The sequence below is a fragment of the Microtus ochrogaster genome, chromosome 16 (assembly GCF_000317375.1).
Source record: "Microtus ochrogaster isolate Prairie Vole_2 chromosome 16, MicOch1.0, whole genome shotgun sequence".
NCBI classification, from domain to species: Eukaryota; Metazoa; Chordata; class Mammalia; order Rodentia; family Cricetidae; genus Microtus; species Microtus ochrogaster.
The window spans coordinates 39,385,543-39,403,726 of record NC_022018.1 but is presented as its reverse complement, the minus strand read 5'-3'; the positions used below and the strand labels follow the sequence as shown (position 1 = coordinate 39,403,726).

The window sequence follows — 18,184 nt, the reverse complement described above, 5'->3', positions numbered from 1 at the left end:
CACAACATACGTGCAAAAAAATAAATTTTCCAATTACAAACCTTGCCATTATTTTTTTAGATACTAAAGTGCTTTTTGTATAGTAACAGATCATTGATTTTGCTAAATGAATTTACAATATATCCTATAAGAATTTTCATGTTTGTTAAAAAAAAGAATAATTCAAATTTTTCAAATTTTCATGTTTTACATATATCACAATTCTATGTAAAACCAAACAGTCAGCTCTAGTAACTGAAGAAATGCAAGTGTCACAAATGTAGAAGCTCTTCTAGTGATCTGGTTACTGTCACTATTCCCCTTCTGTGCTCAACCTAAAAATCTATTTTCCTCTGAGTACCGGGCATTAGAAGGAACACCACTGCTGTGGAACAATCTTTTCCTACACTGTGAATATGTATTACTCTCATTGGCTAATAAAAAGCAGACTGGCCGGTAGCTGGGCAGGAAGAGATTGAGCACCAGAACCAGACTAGGAGAATTCTGGGAAGATGAAGGGTGGAATCACCGGCAAATGCAGAGAAGCAAAATGAGAATGCCATACTGAGAAAAGTTACCAAGCCACATGGCTAAACATAGGCAAGATTTATGGGTTAATTTAAGTGTAAAAGCTAGTAACAAGCCTGAGCTACTGGCTGAGCATTTACAATTAATATAAGGCTCTATGTAGTAACCAGGAAGTGACTCCTTGAACGGGAAACGTCCATTTACACATCACATACCTGTACAATCGCCTGCCTCTGTATCCTCCTCTGTTCTATTAGCGCCTCTTCATCTTCTTCCTCTACATCAAAATCTTCAAGGCTTTAAAAAAAATGTTTTCATACATTTTTGCAGATTCCCAAACTGTTCACTCGAATATTTAAAAATTAAAGTTGGAGCCACTGTCTGAGCCATCACTGCTGGTCCGACTCTCAGCTGCCTGACGGAAGCCTAGCAAACTTTATCCTCACCTTGTTCATGGCACCAAACTAGAAAACAAGGATCTCCACATAAACATAGAAAAGAGTTCTTTTCTTGCTTTGATCTGAGTTTTCTCACCTCTAAAGAAAAGTTGAAACAAGTAAGCTGTTATTTTTTTCTAGATCACAGAACGCTCATGGTCTGCTGGATAGTGGTGGTGGCACACACCTTTAATCCCAGAAGAGGCAGACAAATCTCTGAGTTCAAGGCCATCCTGGTCTACAAAATGAGTTCCAGGATAGCCAGTGCCACACAGAAAAATCCTGTCTCAAAAAACCACAAAAAGAAAAAAAAAAGTATTCATGCAAACACTTGACTCTTTCAGAAGGGCAATAAGGTTCACTATCCAACACACTATTCCGAAATGTCCATATTCTGAATATCCACCCACATGTTCTTCAATGGTACCCCCAAACTTTAGGGCCTCCTAAGCATAGCTGTCCTTTGAATGCTTAGCGTCTGCTCAGTAGTAGTTCATGACACTAAGAAGTGCACTGTGACTGTGTCAGGCTCGATGCAGAACTCTTCTCTTTCCCATCTTCCTCAGTCACAGAACCAGTTGGGGTTTCTTAACCCAAGCACTACTGATTTAGGGGGATGGGTTGTTTTGTGAGGTGAAATTAGCCTGGGTATTGCAAGATCTAGTATTCTTGGCCTTCTAACACAAGGTAACAATCAAACGTCTTCAGACACCAACAAAATGTCTCCAATGAGGGCAAGAAGTGCTAGTGAGAAATACCCAACTAAATTAGCTTTGATTTGGAGATAGTGCTTATAGAAACTTTAAAACATTTCTAACACTTGAGAAACACCACTGACATACTAACAACTATCCAACTGAAAACCACATAACATCTGACAAGCCGAAAAGTCTGAACTTTGTAGAAGTCTTCCCCTAAATTTGTCTGTTCTAATAAAAACAAAAGGAAGACTCATTAAAATGATGGCCCAACATTCAACTCAGTCTAGACAAATCAGAACCCCTAAAATCAGAGTGTTATCTATGCCATAAGCCTACCTAATGACCACAAAAGGTTAGCTTGTAAATTCTACATGAAATTAGGGATTCACTCATGTCACTCAGGTAGAAATTAAAGATCTCTTGTGCATCTACATCACCCAGTACATTTCCTGTACTAGACACATGAAATGGGGTAGTTCCAGTCTTACTTATCATCAGATGAAGACTCTTGCTCAACTTTCATCCCTTCAGAAAGACTTCCTTTAAATTTATCTTCCTTTACTTTGCTTCTGCTCCTTCTCCTATGACCACCACGTGACCGAGATCTTCTTCTCAAGCGAGACCTGCTCCTTCGACCCCTATCTCTATTTGAAGGAAAAAAAAGGAACAAATAAGTGTTTGTAAAAGTATCAATAAAGGTAAGCAAAGGGCATACATGCGTAGGGAAGAATAAAGGGAGACTTTCTTTTTCTGGGAACCCACCTATCTCCAAAAACTAGTCTATTGAAGAAAGGTGCACAGGCATGGTGGCACAACATATATCCCAGCACTTGGAAGAAGGCTGACCCAGAGTCATTAAAAATTTGTGTTTGTGAGGGCCTAAATGTATGTATGTGTACAACTGATACCTGCAGAGGCCTGAAAAGGGCATTTGATCTCCTGAACTTGAGTTACATACAACAGTGATCTACCATGTGGTTGCTAGGAACCAAATCCAGGTCCTCTGCTAGAGCACCAAGTGCTCTAGAGGAACCTCTCTGGCCCCTCACTTAAAAATTTCAACAACTAAAACATAGTTAATAAAACCTGTCATATTCTTTTTTTTTTTCTTCATGAATATGGAGTTAAGCTAAATGGAAACAAATATTTGTTTCTTGTTTCTCTGGTTGTTCTGGAGAGTGTGTGTGCGCAAGTCAAGTACTCTACAACTGAGCTACACTACCAATATTTACCAGCACCAAAGTTGTGACTCAGTACTGGTCCATACTAGATATATGTGTTATATTATCTTATGTAGACGCATGTGAGAGTGTAAGAATGCAGAAAAGGGAGCAGGATGTCTTTCTCTATTGTCTTCCATCTTAAATTCTTGAGACAGAGTCTCATTATGACCTGAGAAACTTGCCTTTTTAGCTGGAGTGGCCAGCACTCAGGATTTACCTGTCTGTCCCCTAAATGCCAGAGTCATACGCTTATATAGCCATGCTCAGTTTTTATCTGAGTTATGAGGATGCAGCACGAATTCTAACTGGTATTAATAATAAAAACCCAGAATCAGATATAGGGATTAATGCTGACGATCAGAGAAGCAGCGCAGGCAGCCACTAGGGAAACCTTTTACCTCTACCAATGTTCACACCAAAGGGGCTATCCTGTCCTCAGACTGTTTCTGCAGACTTCGTCCTCTGACTTCAGCTGTCTCCACCAAGCCTCAGACTGTACTGCCCTTCTATCTCTGCCTCCCTAGTGCTGGAACTAAAGGCATATGATCCCAAGTGCTGGAATGAAAGATGTGTACCACCACTGCCTGGCCTCTAGTGGCTTAGCTCTGCACTCTGATCTTCAGGCAAGCTTTATTTGTTAAAACATACACAAAGTATCACCACAGGAGATTTGAACTCAGGTTTTCATGCTTGTAGAGTGTTCTTATCCACTAAGCCATCTCTCTGGCCATACATTTATTAATATAGTAAAAATAAGGTTTCCTTTGGGTCTCAACAACATTTGTTCTCTAAGCTGTTTATGCCAGCTGTGCATTTTAACTGTATTACTAATTACATAAACTCCCAAAGTAGGAGCATAAAATAGTTTCTATAAAACTTAAGTTGAAACTACAAGGACAGAACACACAGATGGTCACTAGGCGCTAGAGTCAAAGGAGATGCTGATAACAAAGAGGTAGAATCTTCTCTTTCTAGACTGTGGTGACTAGGTGTGCCTGTCACACCTCATATCCCAGAGAATGCTACTTTATGAAGTCTTAAACATTATTTACACCTTCATGTGTACAAGTCTAACAGGCACATGAGTGGAAAACAACTCTCAAGAGGTACTTCTTATTTGACACCCTGTAGCATCTGACTGACGGTTAAACTTAAGCTTTGTGCAAGCACCTATTTCCACCCTACTGGCCTAGCTATGTTTTAATAAAATCAATTTAAAGGCACACTACTGCTTACTAGGTACAGTAAAGACAAACCTAAGGCCTTCTTTTTAAATTTTATAATATTAATCAATCCATTTATTTATGGGAGGGGGGAGAAGGAGAGGGTTGTAATTCACCATGTGGGTGCCAAGAACCAAATCCAGGTCTTCTGAAAAAGTAGTCAGGGCTCTTTAGCACTGAACCATCTCTCTAGCCCAGCTTACTGTCTTTAAAGAGGACCTAGATCCAGTTCTCAGCATCCACATCAGGAAGCTCACAACTTGCTGTGACTCAATTGCCTCTAACTCCAGTTCCAAGAGATCCAATGCCCTCTGGGCATCTTGGACACCTGCACACACGAAAAGATGACACTACAAACAGAAAATGGATCTACAACTGAGAAGAAAGAAAGTGGTCAAGAGGACAGCAGCAGGAAAACCACCTGCCCGAGTCTATGTAGGAAGGAGATCACAATTGTATACACTGGCGCACACAAACTTGGCAAAGGCAGAAACCTTACACTGAGCAGAAGCACTTTTATGCACTCCCATACCTAGGAAGATAGTTTTAAGAAGTAAATCATCAGAAACATGAAAAGGTGGTTTTAATGTAAGCCTTTAGTATGCTGTCTTCCTAAACTATATTCAAACGACATTAAAGGTTGACAAAAGAATGTTCATTTATGCTTATGTTCAGGTTAATGTATGCACGAATTTTAAGTCTTTTATCAATCTGCAAATATACTTTATATAAAATGTTTTCAAATAATGAATTGAAATGTTTTAGTCAGAAATCCTAACCAAAAATCAAGTTACTTATACAACCTTGCTTTTAAAAAAAAAGTCTTGCTACAAGTTTAAAAAAAAAAAAAACAAAAAACTAGGTATTATCAATTTTAAAGACTCCTTTTATTATGTGTCCCTGTATTCATGAATACCATGTGTATGTACGTGTCCAGGAAAACCAGAAGTGGGCACTGGATCCCTTAAAGCTGGAGTTACAAGTGGTTTTGGTCACATGACATGAATGATGAGACCCAAATTTGGGTCTTCTGGAAAGGCAACTGAGACATCTCCCTAGCCCCGTAACTGAGTTCTTGAAGACCTATGGCTTGCATGAATTTCAAAGGAAACTGCACTAAAGAAAACTGTGTGCAATACCACATGCTGGCAGGAAGTGGCTATGGGATCAACAAAAATGTTTCAGAGAAAAATGGTCTATGGGAAAACCTGCCAATGCAGCTAACTAAAATTTCAAAGAGTCAAATGTGAACAAGTAGAGACAATAACATTTGTCCTTTATATTTACCTTCTCCGAGGGGACCTGCTTCTTCGTCTGGGAGACCTGCTGCGTCTCAACGGGGAACGGGATCTCCTCCTAATGGGAGACCTACTTCTTCTTCGGGTTGGAGACCACCTATTGATGGGGCTAGCATCTTTTGATCGTTCGCATCTACTGAGAATATCATCTCGAGGCCGTGTTCTTAAGGGAAACAAATGGAGGTTAAGACAAAAATAGAACAAACTAAAAGAATCCTCTCAACATGTAAAGAGTGTAAGATTCACAAACTTAAAGAGAGTAACTCTGATTAATTTACTCTGAATTAGCATTTAAAGTCAGATGACCCCACTGGCATTGTGGTGTTACAGAAGGCATATAATGAAAGTATTTCCCATGACCTCAAAATTTAAGAATTAAAGGGTATTCATGTTAAAAAGAAACTCTAATTTTAGATGTACAACTCAAAGGAAATTTGCCTAACTGGCTTATAATAATCTATTTCCTCATTTTGAAGTGTCTATATATTGGTATTTCTGTGGTCAAATCTTATTTTATTTATTATATATATATATGTGTGTGTGTGTGTGTGTTTGTGCCTTGGGACATGTGAGAGTTTAGAGTTAAGTAAAATTTTCTAAGATACAACTGTATATAGAGAGACTGGACAAATTCACTTGGGAATATTCTACAAAGAAGCTTCAAATATAACCAACAGAACCTCTGTATCCAATAGTGAAAAACAAACCCATCTAACATTCATCAGCAAAACACAGAACAGCTACACTGTAACTTACTGTGGTTATAAAATATAAAAAAATGACCTATATACTTTCACCAAAGCATGTTTCAAAAAATAGTATACCATTTGTACTTTGAGATAATTTGCAGACTCCATTTATAAGAAAGCATTTATATTCAACTATAATGTGCTTATGACGTGGGCTAGCAGAATACAAATTTATTGGAAGAGGCTTAGAGGGATGGGGAGGCAAAGGACTTAATAGGCTTCTGTATTATTTGACCTTTTCATGATTAAAAAGGGGGTTTTTTCAAATACATCAGTTTGGTCTTCTATAAAACTTTCAGAATTTCCTACTGAACTCCAAGCAAAATGGGACGACTAAAACACTTCAGATAAGACAATCCAAGCAGAATGCTGAAGGGAAGGGGAGATGTTTAACATAAGGCTACTCAGAAGTGAAGAATAATGAGTCTCTTGAAAACACTCCTGAGAGTTCTCAGAATGTGATGATTTAACTTTAAGATTAACTTATAGTTACATGAACATATTAATATTAATAGCAATGAATAAATAGTTAAGAATTCATGCCATCTTTAGAACCCAACATCTTTTTAGTTAAGTAAAAGCTGGCAGATCAGATAATTTCAAATACACAATTCCTATATACACAATAAACTAGTTTCTAAAAAGCCTCTTCCATTTTCCCCAAATTTCATTCTATGGTTCCAATAAATCATTCCTTTGGTTGTATAATCTACTAGCTTAGGGCTAACGTAGGGGGTACACCTGTAAACCCAGAAGTTAGGAGACTCAAGTGAGCACACTAAGCTCGATGCCAGTCACATCTACATCATGGGACCATGCCTCAACACCCTCCCCTAAAAAGAGTTTATGAAGGACCACCCCCCCTCAGTGAGCTAACATAATCCCATGCAGATTTAGTAAACTGCTTCGATTTAAATGGTCGACTGAACAAATTTGAGGCTAAATTAAGTCAAGAATTTGAAAGAAATGGTCATCAAACTATTCATAAAACACATAAATTACTATAAACACTTCAGCGTTAATATAACTAATGTACTAAGTTACACTAAAGTTATGAAACTAATCACTATCTCATTTTAAATTACCATCATACTCTATTTTCCCTTTAAAATATAAAGCACTAGTAAAAAGCATGAAATGTTTCCTAAGCAGGTTACCTTGGAGAAGAAAGTCGTCTCCTCTCTGGCTCTCTTCGCTTTCTTTCTAAGGATCGGCTCTTGGCCCTTCTACCTGGAGACAGAGTTCGAGAAGGCGATTTACTCTGCTTAGACCGTCTGTCATTGAGAAGTGGGGACCTACTTCTTCTTGACTTGTCTCGCTGTTTTGGAGATAAACTTCTTCTTTTGGGACTCCGGCCAGGTCTTCTACTGGGTGACCTATTTTCCTTCCCTGAAGAGGCATCTTTTGAAGGAGACTTAATTGGCTTCTTTTCTTTGTCAATTTCAGACCGCTTTGACTTTCGCTCTTTGGACCTTGACCTTCTGTCTTTGGATTTATCTCTTAGGTCAACTGGAGACCTGGATTTTTTAGATCGATCTCGACTTCTTTCATTTACAATTGGTGATTTCTTCCTATCTTTTATTTTACCTTTATCTTCAATCTTAATCTTCTCATCAGCAGGAGATCTGGCCTTCCCAATCTTTTCTTGGGACCGCCGCCTAAGGGTAGGGGACTTTGATTTTCTTGCTTGGTCTTGGGATTTGCTTCTTTTGGACGGACTTATGGATTTTCTCCTCTCCTTGGACTTGCTCCTATTTGCTTTCTCTCTCACCATGTCAACAGCTCCCTTGCTTTTCCTTTTGTCCGACCTGTGTCTAGTCCTTTCTTTGGATCTGCTTTTACTTCGTTTTTTTGCACTATTTTTGTTGTCCGTAATTTCAAGTTTCCCCCGTGTACTGGAAGACCTGGTACTGGACCTATTTCCATTTCTTGCCTTTTCATGAATCTCTCCTTCTTCTTCGGAGCCAGACTCATAGCCTTGCAAAATGAGCCCCATTCCAGATTGGACCTTTCCCTCCATTAACTCATTGTCAAGCTCAGCTTTAATCAAGGCTCTCTGTTTTTCCAAGTCTTCCAGCAAAGCTAAGTCATCAAGTTTAGTTCTTTTTGCAGGGGAGAGGCCTTCTTTGTCAGAGGCATCTACAGCTCCTTTTTTACGTTTCTTATGCTTATGCTTATGTTTATGTTTTTTATCCCTATCTTCTTCTGAGGAATGTTTATGTTTCTTATGTTTACTTCTGTGTTTATGCTTCTTTTTTTTGTGACGACTGTGTTTATTTTGAGACTGGTCTTCTGATACTTCTCCATTTTCTTCATTTACACTCTTTTCAGAATTATCTCCATCATCCATTCTATAAATGTATGAAACACATTTAACAATCACAATATTCATTCAGTGTTCAGTTATAACAACGGTAAAGATAAAATGATCTATCAATGTAACACATTAGTCACTAAAAGTTATTAAGTTTGAGATATTTTATTTCAAAGGAGGTGTATGAAAAGTGCTAAGATGGTAGAGATACAACAATTTGTTTTTAATAGTTGAATTAAAAAACTAAAAGTATTATGGAGTATGGCTTTAAGAAAAAAATCATTTAACTGAAACAAAATCCAAACCAGCAACAATAAAATCCCATGAATTTTAGTTACATAGAAACTCCAGTAATTTGATTTTCAACAAGCATTTTTCACACAAACTTAAACAAAAGGCCCACTTTGTTTTCATAAAGCATAGGTACTGACATACTGGGAAGCTAATCTCGTCAGCATGACACTCAGAGAACTTGCTGGTTCTACAATAAGCCTAGCAGCTTACTAGTGAACATCTCACTAAATCATCCCCTCTTGAAAGAAAAAAAAATCTCAAGGCTACTACTGACTAACTCAAATAAGCAGTCATTGTGCACTGGAAGTTTCTCAAGATGACAGTAATAATATAAACAAATCCCAATGGGCCAAGAGTTCAGAGAACTAGCCAAGAATAAGGACTCCTGGCTTGTAGCTGACTAGCTACAACAATCACATGGAAGGACATTCTGGAGGTCAATAGTAGTCTAATACCAGAAACGTTGCAGGATTTGATCTAGTATTTGTTCAGCAAATTATTCGCTCTCTATGAATTTCCAATAGAAACTGTTATCCCAAATTATGTTCATATTCACAGGTGGATGCAAAAAAGAATGAACTAAGGCATGTTCTACATTTTATTTAAATGCTTGCGTTTTATTGAAAGAGTCTGACTCTCAACTTATAAAGGCTTGGTGTTCAGTAATTCCAGATTAAATACAGCCTCGACAACACTGCAGATGTTCCTCGACTTACATGGGGTTGTGTCCCAGCACAGCCACTGTAAATTCAAAACATTCTAAATGAAATAACATATTAAATCCTGCCAAAGGTCACAGTTTTGACAACCAGTAAGCATGTATCATCTCCCTTTGAAAGCAATTCACCACTGCTTTCTACAAGATGGGACCAAGGGTGAATTTAGGATAGTCTTGGGTTCCGTCCACTACACTAATTTGGAGGAAGGTACAGTTTGTGTGCCTCCAATGATATATTCCTAATGCTTCTGGGTAAGGTTTTGTTTGTTTCTTGCAAAGGAAGAATCATGAATCTATTAGTCAGTCCTGAACATTTCTAAATGACCTACTACTATAAACAGATTTTCAGCAAGGTGACCAGAAAATAAAAATGTGCAAGGCCACATTTGCCTCCCTCAAGGAAAGGGCACCACACAAAACACTAGAGAAGTACCAGTAACAAAAGACACAAACAAGGGGGTGTTGAACATGGAAAGGTCACTTAAACCTATTTTTAAGAATAGACGAAAAGGGTGTTTTGTAGATCACAGGGGTAGGGAGGTGTGTGTGAGTGGAGGGCGAGAATCCAATCCATCTGTTAAGTGGGCATGGTAAAGAAAAGATGGTAACTAAGAAGGAGTCTGGGCTAAAAACTAAAGGTGCAGTAACAGTATTCTAGAGAGTGAGGAAAGAAAGTGGAGAAATGGCACTTGGAACGGAGAAAGCAGGCAGCACAAGGCAGTCATACAGAGAAAACCACAGATACCTGTGGTCAATGCGCCAGCCCTGTGGAAGACCCTAGAAGACAAAGTGTATGCGGTTCTAGAAGAGACTGAGATAGAACGAGAACCCAAAGGCACAGGAACTGTGAGGTTAATGGGATGGCTGAGCTACCTAGAAAGGAACCACCACTCTGGGGACTGCAGCAGGACATGGGGACACAGTCTCTTCCTCTGGCAGGCCTCCCTTCTCAGTAACTTGGTAGGGGCGAGGGAGACAAGAGTATTTCCGAGTGAGAAGGTACCAGCCGACAACAACAAAGGCATGGAAGGCACAAAGGAACCCTGAATGTACAACTTCAATTTCTGTTAAAGTACTGAAGAGACACGCAGAGGACACTGTCCTGCGATGAGCCGAGTTTTAGTATGTATTCATCTCTTACTAGTAGACTATGAGATGATACAGGAGAAACATAGGATGGTTCCCTGAATCGCATTTTTTTTTCCTTGACTCTTGATAAGGGGGAAAGGTCCAAGAAAAATTGCACTAATCTTTTAAAAGGTAATTTAATACACATTTTAAATTTGTATAAAATATAAGTAAAAAATTACTTTATACAAGTATAAAATTCATAGTAAAGAATTTTAGTCATGAAAGTAATTATAAATCATACTACATAAAATTGCTCTAAAATGAAAGCAAGCAATCCCCAAGCTAGATTGCTGCAGTGAAAACTTGGTCCCACTACTGTACTATAGTGAGGATTTGACAAGGACCCCCACACCCCAACCCTGAAATGGGGTTTCTCTGTGTAGCCCTGGCTGTTCTGGAACTTGCTTAGTAGACCAGGTTGGCCTCAAATGATCCACCTGCTTCTGTGTGCCCAGTGCTGGGACTACAATTTGGCAAATTTAAATATCTATAAGTTCAGAAGGGGAAAACAACTCTACCTACCTAAAAAGATATTAAATGCTTATCTGTAACAGTATTTAGCATGAAGTGCCCCCCAGCTAGATATTATTGTACACATATTAGACAAATATACCTATTCAAACATACTCTGTGGAGATGACTGGGTGGTTATTAATTCACTGAAGGAATACCACCAAAAGGGAATGATTCTAGAATCAAGCTACCTGACTCAAAGTGCCCCCAACACAACCCAGGTGTTGTAACCTCGGGAAAGGTGCTCCTCTAATGCTGTTTCTCCAGCTATAAAATCTAGGTAGCAGTAACAGACAAATCATAGGCTTGTTTGGACAATTAGATTAAATTCACACGCAATGTGGTCACAGTAATTACATGAGAAGATTTCTATGCGAACACATAGTACTTACTCCTCGGTACTTAATATGCAATACTCTAAGTGATTCACCTGGGTTTTTTGTTTTGTTTTTCAATGGTGGAAATAGAATGTTAAATATAGCCTTTAACTTTATGTATGAAATAAGTTCCATTAGAAACAGTGGCATTTTATCTAGCTTAAAAAAAATCTGCAATTTTACAAATTATAATTTCCTGATAACAAACATTACCTTGGGACAGTGTTAACTAAAATAATCCTATACACCCAGACAGCAAACTGCTAACTTCTACAGTTGATCTTCCAAAACAAACAAGTGTCACAGTTTATGGTTCCAGGGGCACGTTAGTGGTATAGTGCCTGGCATTTGTCAAATCTTGGAACAACAACAACAACAACAACAATTGGTATATAAATAAGTAAAAGAAATTGGTATATAAATAAGTACAAGAAATTGGTATATAAATAAAGTATCAAAAGCGGGTTCATGCCAGGCAGTGGTGGCGCACACCATTAATCCCAGGACTCGGGAGGCAGAGGCAGGCGGATCTCTGTGAGTTCGAGGCCAGCCTGGTGTACAAGAGCTAGCTCCCGGATAGGAACCAAAAGCTACGGAGAAACCCTGTCTCGAAAATCAAAAAAAAAAAGCAAAGCAGGTTCATTAATCACCAAGCACAAGTGTTATTTTACCTTTGTTTTTCACAGACTTCTCCCAGAAACAGGGGCAGGGTAGGGTGGGGTTATCACAATGCAACCAGGCTGGCTTGGGACTGCCATTCCTCCCTCCTCAGCTACCCCCTTACTGGGATTATAAGCATGCACCACCATGAGCAGATCAAAGACAGACTGTCTGTGACAGAGTCTCACTATATGGCCCTAGGTGGCTTGCAACTCGGAGAGACCTGCCTCTCTATAGAGCTGGGATTAAATATTTACAACATCATGCCTTGTTATCAATCGATATTCTTTTTTTCCTTTTTAAAAATTTGTGGCTTTTCAAGACAGAGTTTCTGTGAACCCTGGTTGGCCTTGAACTCAGAGGTCCTGCCTTTGCCTTCTGAGTGCTGGAATTAAAGGCATACACCACTACTGCCCAGCTAGGATAGTCTTATCATTATTGCAAGAACTCAGCTTATCCATTAGAGACAAGCAAGCTAGACAATTGTTTTTTAAAGAGACAATTCTTAAAAAAATATATATTAATGTTAAGCAGAGTGAATGTAAAGGAAGTCGTTAAACGACTTCTCTTACAAACTGAAATACTTTAAAAACAGAACTGATGTATATATCAGCTAGAATGGGTCCCAAAGACCAATTAGTCTTAGATCTAGCTTCCAAATCGTGTTTTAGAGATTAAATTTTAATGAATTACATCAAAAACACATCTTAGCTGGGAATGGTAGGGCATGCTTGGGAGGCTGGTTTGAAGGACACCGCCAACCCTCATGCCAACCCTCATGCGGGTGGAGTGTATCTCTGAGACAGAGTGCTTACTTAGGCTAGCACAGGTGAGGCTGAGTTCACTCCTAGTACCAGGCCCTTCTCAATAATCTCAGGCTGAGAATGTGGCTCAGGATTAAAGTACTTGCTTATTAACATGTGAAAAAGGGTCAAGTTTGATCCTTAATTCCTCTTCGCCCCCTACAAGGATCTTTCTGGGACACTAGCAAAAAAATTATTTCAAACCTTAAGCAAAACTGAAAAGGGGTCACAGTACAACAGTCAAAAAGGAGTCTTTAAAACCAGACTGCACAAATTTAAATGTGACCTTGAGCAAACTACCTTTCTGTTAGTTTCATCACCCATAAAAGAAACAGCAATAACAGCATCTACCTCAGTAGTATTGTTAAAAGAATTAATGAGCTACTATTTGAATGATTTGAATAGTGCCTTGTCGCTAGTGACCGCAAATAGATTTTTTTTTTAAAAGCTAAACTAAAGAAACTGAGACATGTACAGGCAATTACAACAAAAGCTCTTTGAGGAATTTTTAAACTATGTAACATATGTATTCTTTCTTAATTTTCTATTTGAATAGTTTCCCTGTAACTACAAGCTAGTCAGTGTACTAGAAGCCATTCAGACACTGAGCACTGTGGTCAGAAGCACACATAGTGCCTGTTTTCATAGCAAACTGTCACTTTCTTCATTAATTACTTTCAAATTAGTGAAAATAGGGCACAGAAAAAAATATTCCATTTACACAATTTCTGTGGGGGAAGGGAGGGCAAATTAAAGACTACCCCCAGTGTTATGTGCAGTTGCCAGAGCCCAAAACAAATGCATGTTATAACTATAGTATTATTTAATCGTGCAAATGTCATAGGGCTCAATTATCTTCAAAATGAACTCTACCTTCAAATTAAATAAACGGACATAATACTAGGAACTTTTGAGATTACCAGAACAGCCGAAGACACCCATTGTACTGACCTGACATCCTGTAACTGCCACACCAGGACCTCTATGGGAAACAATAAGCTGTGTCTACTTAAAACCCTATCTGTTCTCTGCTAAGCCAAACTGTCACAACAAAACACACTTAATAAAAAAAAAAAAAACAAGAAACAAAACAAACAACAAAAAAAAAACCCACGCTGACTTCTCTGTCAAGTGGAGTAAAGCAAATGACAGGGGAACCCAGGACTAGACTCTGAGCAAAGAAGTCAAGTTTATCTAGCAGCAAAGCCGTCCTCTATCACAAGTTGCTGGAGACGGTATTAAACGCTTTCCTAGAGAGGCTGGAAACCCTAGATAATGCAGGTGTGTGTGGGGGTGGTTCTGTTGCAACACTGTCTTCAATGCCATTCTCCTTTAAGTTAAATTTTCTAGCATAAATACGAGGAAAAAAATAAAACCACTGCTCTTATTTAAGCAACGGCTAGCCTTTGCCTATTCGAGGATGTGTTTTCACTTGGTCTCAACAACTTCTGTGTTAGCTTACTTACAAACACAGACTAGAATGGTTTAGACGTAGCAACAATTCCCAACACTTCTCTTCTGTGTCTTCAGAACAGGCAAAAAACTAGGGCACAAACTGTCAGGCCTCAAAAACCAGGAAGTGTACCTCACTTTGCCTCAAGTTTTGAAGCTGGAAATAAGCTGCCAATGGGCAGAGAAATACCGGGCTGTGGCTGAATAGGGGAGGGCGAAGGACTTCGCTAGCATAGCCCATTTCCGAGACAGTCGGAAAGTGCGACCCTAGCACCTCCGTCTCGGACCGCAGCGTTAGGGGACGCGTTAGCAAAGTAGGGCTTGGTCTGCCTGCCGCCACTGTCCCTCGGTTCCCCCACGCAGAGGTCGCCGAGGGTCGATCCCAGGGAGCTCCACCGTCCCCGGGGGAGGAGCACGAAGGCGCGACCTCAGGGCAGCCGCAGCCGCCACGCGAACTGGACCTGTAGAGGCCGCTCGAGCCGCCGCCTCCCAGGGCAACGACGCGCAGCAGGCCGCGCTGCTAGCGCCCCAACAGCCGCGGCCCCAAGGGCAGCAAAGCCGGGGCCGCTCCCACGCCTCCCACGGCACCACCCAGGGAGCGCGGAAAGGCAAAGTTTGGCTGTCGCCGTTAGGCCTGAACTTTCCCGCCCGTCGCGCAGGTCGCCACTGCCTCCCGGCCGGCGGCCCCCAGGCCCGGCGCCCCCACTCCCCCCGTACGGTCCACTTACTCCGCTTGCTCCCGCAGCGACGGGGGCTCTGCGGCGGCCATCTTGAACTTCCCGACTTCTCCGCCGCGCTCCCGGCGGCTCCGCGAACCGTGGACGCCAGTGGAAGCGGAGGAAGAAGGGAAAAGCAGTCGCGCATGTGCAAAGCACGTAGAGAAAAGCAGCGCTCCGAGTCCGCGCTAAGAATCCGGATAGAAAAACCCTACTTCCGGCGGCGGGACAAGGCGCGTCTTGACGTCACTTCCGGAGCTAGGGGGCGGGCCGAGCGGGGACGAAGGCCTTTCTAACTTGAGCGACGCCCCTTAGGGAAGCTGAGCGTTTCTGTGTAGAAACTTAGAGTAAGGAGCAAAGGGGTGGGATGCTGGTATTATTGGGCGTGCATCTCTGGGAGCTGATTCTTGATGGAGGCCAGAAGTGGGTGAAAATACCTCTGTGTCTCCTGCTGCTGTTGATTGATTAGCCGAAAGCTTTTAAAGCGCCAGGATCTCCCCCAGGTCCCCTTTTGACCATATGTTCTTTGTGGTTTGCTTTATATGAAAATTAAGCTTTCTGGTTTTGGAAGGGATAAGTAAAAGATAAATAACGGACGCTGTCCGATACCGAACTGTGACCAATTTCAGATTTATGTAAACCTTTCTTAAAATAGAATAAAGCTAGGTGGCCTTTAATCCCAGCAGCACTCAGGAGGCAGAAGCAGGTGGATCTCTGTGAGTTCAAGACCAGCCTGGTCTACAAGATCTAGTGGGGGAAGCCTAACAAAACACTGTTCTATACTAAAAAAGTTATTTGATAAGATTAATTATAAAATAGTTTCTGTAGAAAAGCAAAACCTGGAGTCTATTTCTTGTAGAAATAGTCTGTGGGATAAGAAAAAAGTCTTCAAGAAAAAGATAATTCACATGGATTTACAGATGAATAAGAACTCGAAATAAATGATAATATTAAATTTTATTTTTTATTCTTTGAAATTTATTCTTTATTTTTTATTCTTTAAAATCACATTAAATGTAACCATTAAAAGCAAATGTTAAAATCAAAAAAAAAAAAAGATCTAGTGGGGTAGGACAGGCTCCAAAGCTACAGAGAAACCCTGTCTTGAAAACAAACAATTAGAACAAAACAAAAAGAGCAGAATAAAGCAGTCAGGGAACTTTTGGCAAAATTTTTCCTTTGAAGATTTTTTTTCACAAAGTTCATTTCCATGCTATTATAAGTTTGGGAGCGAAAGAGAAGATTAAAACATTCCATATTGTTACAGTTAACAGTTAGTAAAGGTGAATCAAACATTAATCATTCAGGAAACGTTTACAAAGTGACGGACAGACCAAACAATTCCTTCTAGTACTTTTTCCGCCTCGGGATCCCTGGTATCGGAACGCCCGAACCCGTAGCCACAGTTTCCACGGAGCGGGGCGGAAGTGAACGCTCCAAGGCTCGGCACCAGCTTCCCGGAAGTCTTTGGCACCTAGAAAGACGCAGGCGTGCCTGCGTCCTGGGAAACGCGTGGGCGTGTTCAAAGCGAGCCGCGGTCATTGCTGCCACAGTACTGAAGCGGTTTTGTTTAGCAAGGCTGTGCCAGTTCCTGGCTCCTGCCCAGCGCGTCTCCGCCTCCTGGCTTGCGACGTGAGCAGAGCGGCAGCGGAGCTTGCCTCTGCGCTCTGCGCTTCCATGCGGACCCCAAGTTCCCTCCAGTAGAGCTCCGTCCTGTTCGGTGACACTGGAAACAACGCTTGGGGCACCGCGGGTAGACAGTGCAAAAAGTTGAGGCTTTGGAGGCAAGCGCATCTTTGTGAATGCTTCATCTTTCCCTACCACCTGTGCTTGCTTCTAGGATTATTCTTAACGAGTTGCACATTCCTGAAATAATTGAAAAATATCTTTGAGTTAAGTTTATTCCCGTGGAAAGCTAGTAAACTCGTACCTTCTAAAAGGCGGATGGTCATCAATCCCAGTAAGTTCTTAATAGGCTCATTGTGACAGACTACCAACAAATTACGTCGTAAACTCCTTTGACTCTTGTAGTTTCCAGATGTCTTTGAAGGATGTAGAACGCCAGTCAAGTGGACAGCACTAGAGTTTAGAGTTGGAATTTGGGGTTTTGTGGGAAGACGCCAAACTGATGTTAACACGCATGAGGAGGGATCATGCCTCCTGTCTTAATTTAGCTCTTTGTTGTTTTGAAGCAGTTCTGGTGCATTTATGAAAACGGGGCAAACGCAAAGTAAAGAAAACTCTCCCTCCATTACCCACATTGAACAAACAAGAATATGTCGGTTTATTTTTAGTCTTTTCCTATGTGAAATATTTAATTTTCTCACACTTGTGTTCACTATGACATAGTTTGCTCTCTGATGTGATAGCTCTCAATGTTTATGTCATTCTGCTTTGGCAAACATCTAGCTGCATTGTTTTTCTTGTTATTAGGTGTCTAGATTGTAGCAGTTTTTCCTCTATTATAACTATAAAGAAAAACAGAACAGTGTTTAGAAAAAACAAGGGGGCTGGCTGGTGGGGTGGCTCAGTGGGAAAAGATGCCTGCCAAGAGGCCTGAGGCTAGGTTCAATATTCAACCCCCCTCATGAATTGTCTAATGACCTCTATTCATGCACACACAAATAAGATGTAATACAACTATTTTTAAAAGAGCCTAGGATTTATGTCAATAAAGGCTCCTTCATTTATGGTGTAGCTAAGAATAACTCACTTTTATATTTTTCTAGTTTTACCAATCAGTAATTTGGGGATAGTAGTTCTTATTGTATAAAAATGAAATAATGACCAAAATGTCTATATTAATAAATAGTATTTACTAAGTATTTCTTGTGTGATTTATTTTTGGTGACATGATTTCTTTCTATATATTCTATGTATAAGTACTAACATTGCATGGAAACTCCAAAAAAGAACACATAGAAAATCTGTACTGCCTACTGGTGACTATGTAGGGAGCTTACCCAAATCATCCAGCCCCGAGCTTTATCTCTTTTTGTCCTTTGTGCACAAAAAACACATCTGGTTGTCACACTTTGATTAGCAAGAACAGTAAGGGAGAAAAACTA

The 18,184-nt window shown here is 40.3% G+C and overlaps 1 protein-coding gene across 5 annotated transcripts in view; it reads right to left on the bottom strand.

Annotated features, from left to right (window-relative positions):
* The window catches only part of Prpf4b (pre-mRNA processing factor 4B), a 32,529-nt gene extending 17,194 nt beyond the window's left edge, over positions 1-15,335 (bottom strand). For all 5 annotated transcript variants that reach the window (XR_003377548.1, XR_001229077.1, XR_003377549.1 and 2 more), the window contains exons 1-5: positions 15,129-15,335; positions 7,296-8,489; positions 5,379-5,552; positions 2,134-2,289; positions 723-804 (exon numbers count right to left, since the gene is read on the bottom strand). Coding sequence is in view for 1 of the 5 variants with exons in the window: in XM_013349112.1 (XP_013204566.1) it covers positions 723-804; positions 2,134-2,289; positions 5,379-5,552; positions 7,296-8,489; positions 15,129-15,169 (1,647 nt within the window). In the remaining 4 variants the exon portion in view is untranslated. The remainder of the gene's footprint in view (positions 1-722; positions 805-2,133; positions 2,290-5,378; positions 5,553-7,295; positions 8,490-15,128) is intronic.
* Between the last annotated feature and the right edge of the window lie 2,849 nt (positions 15,336-18,184).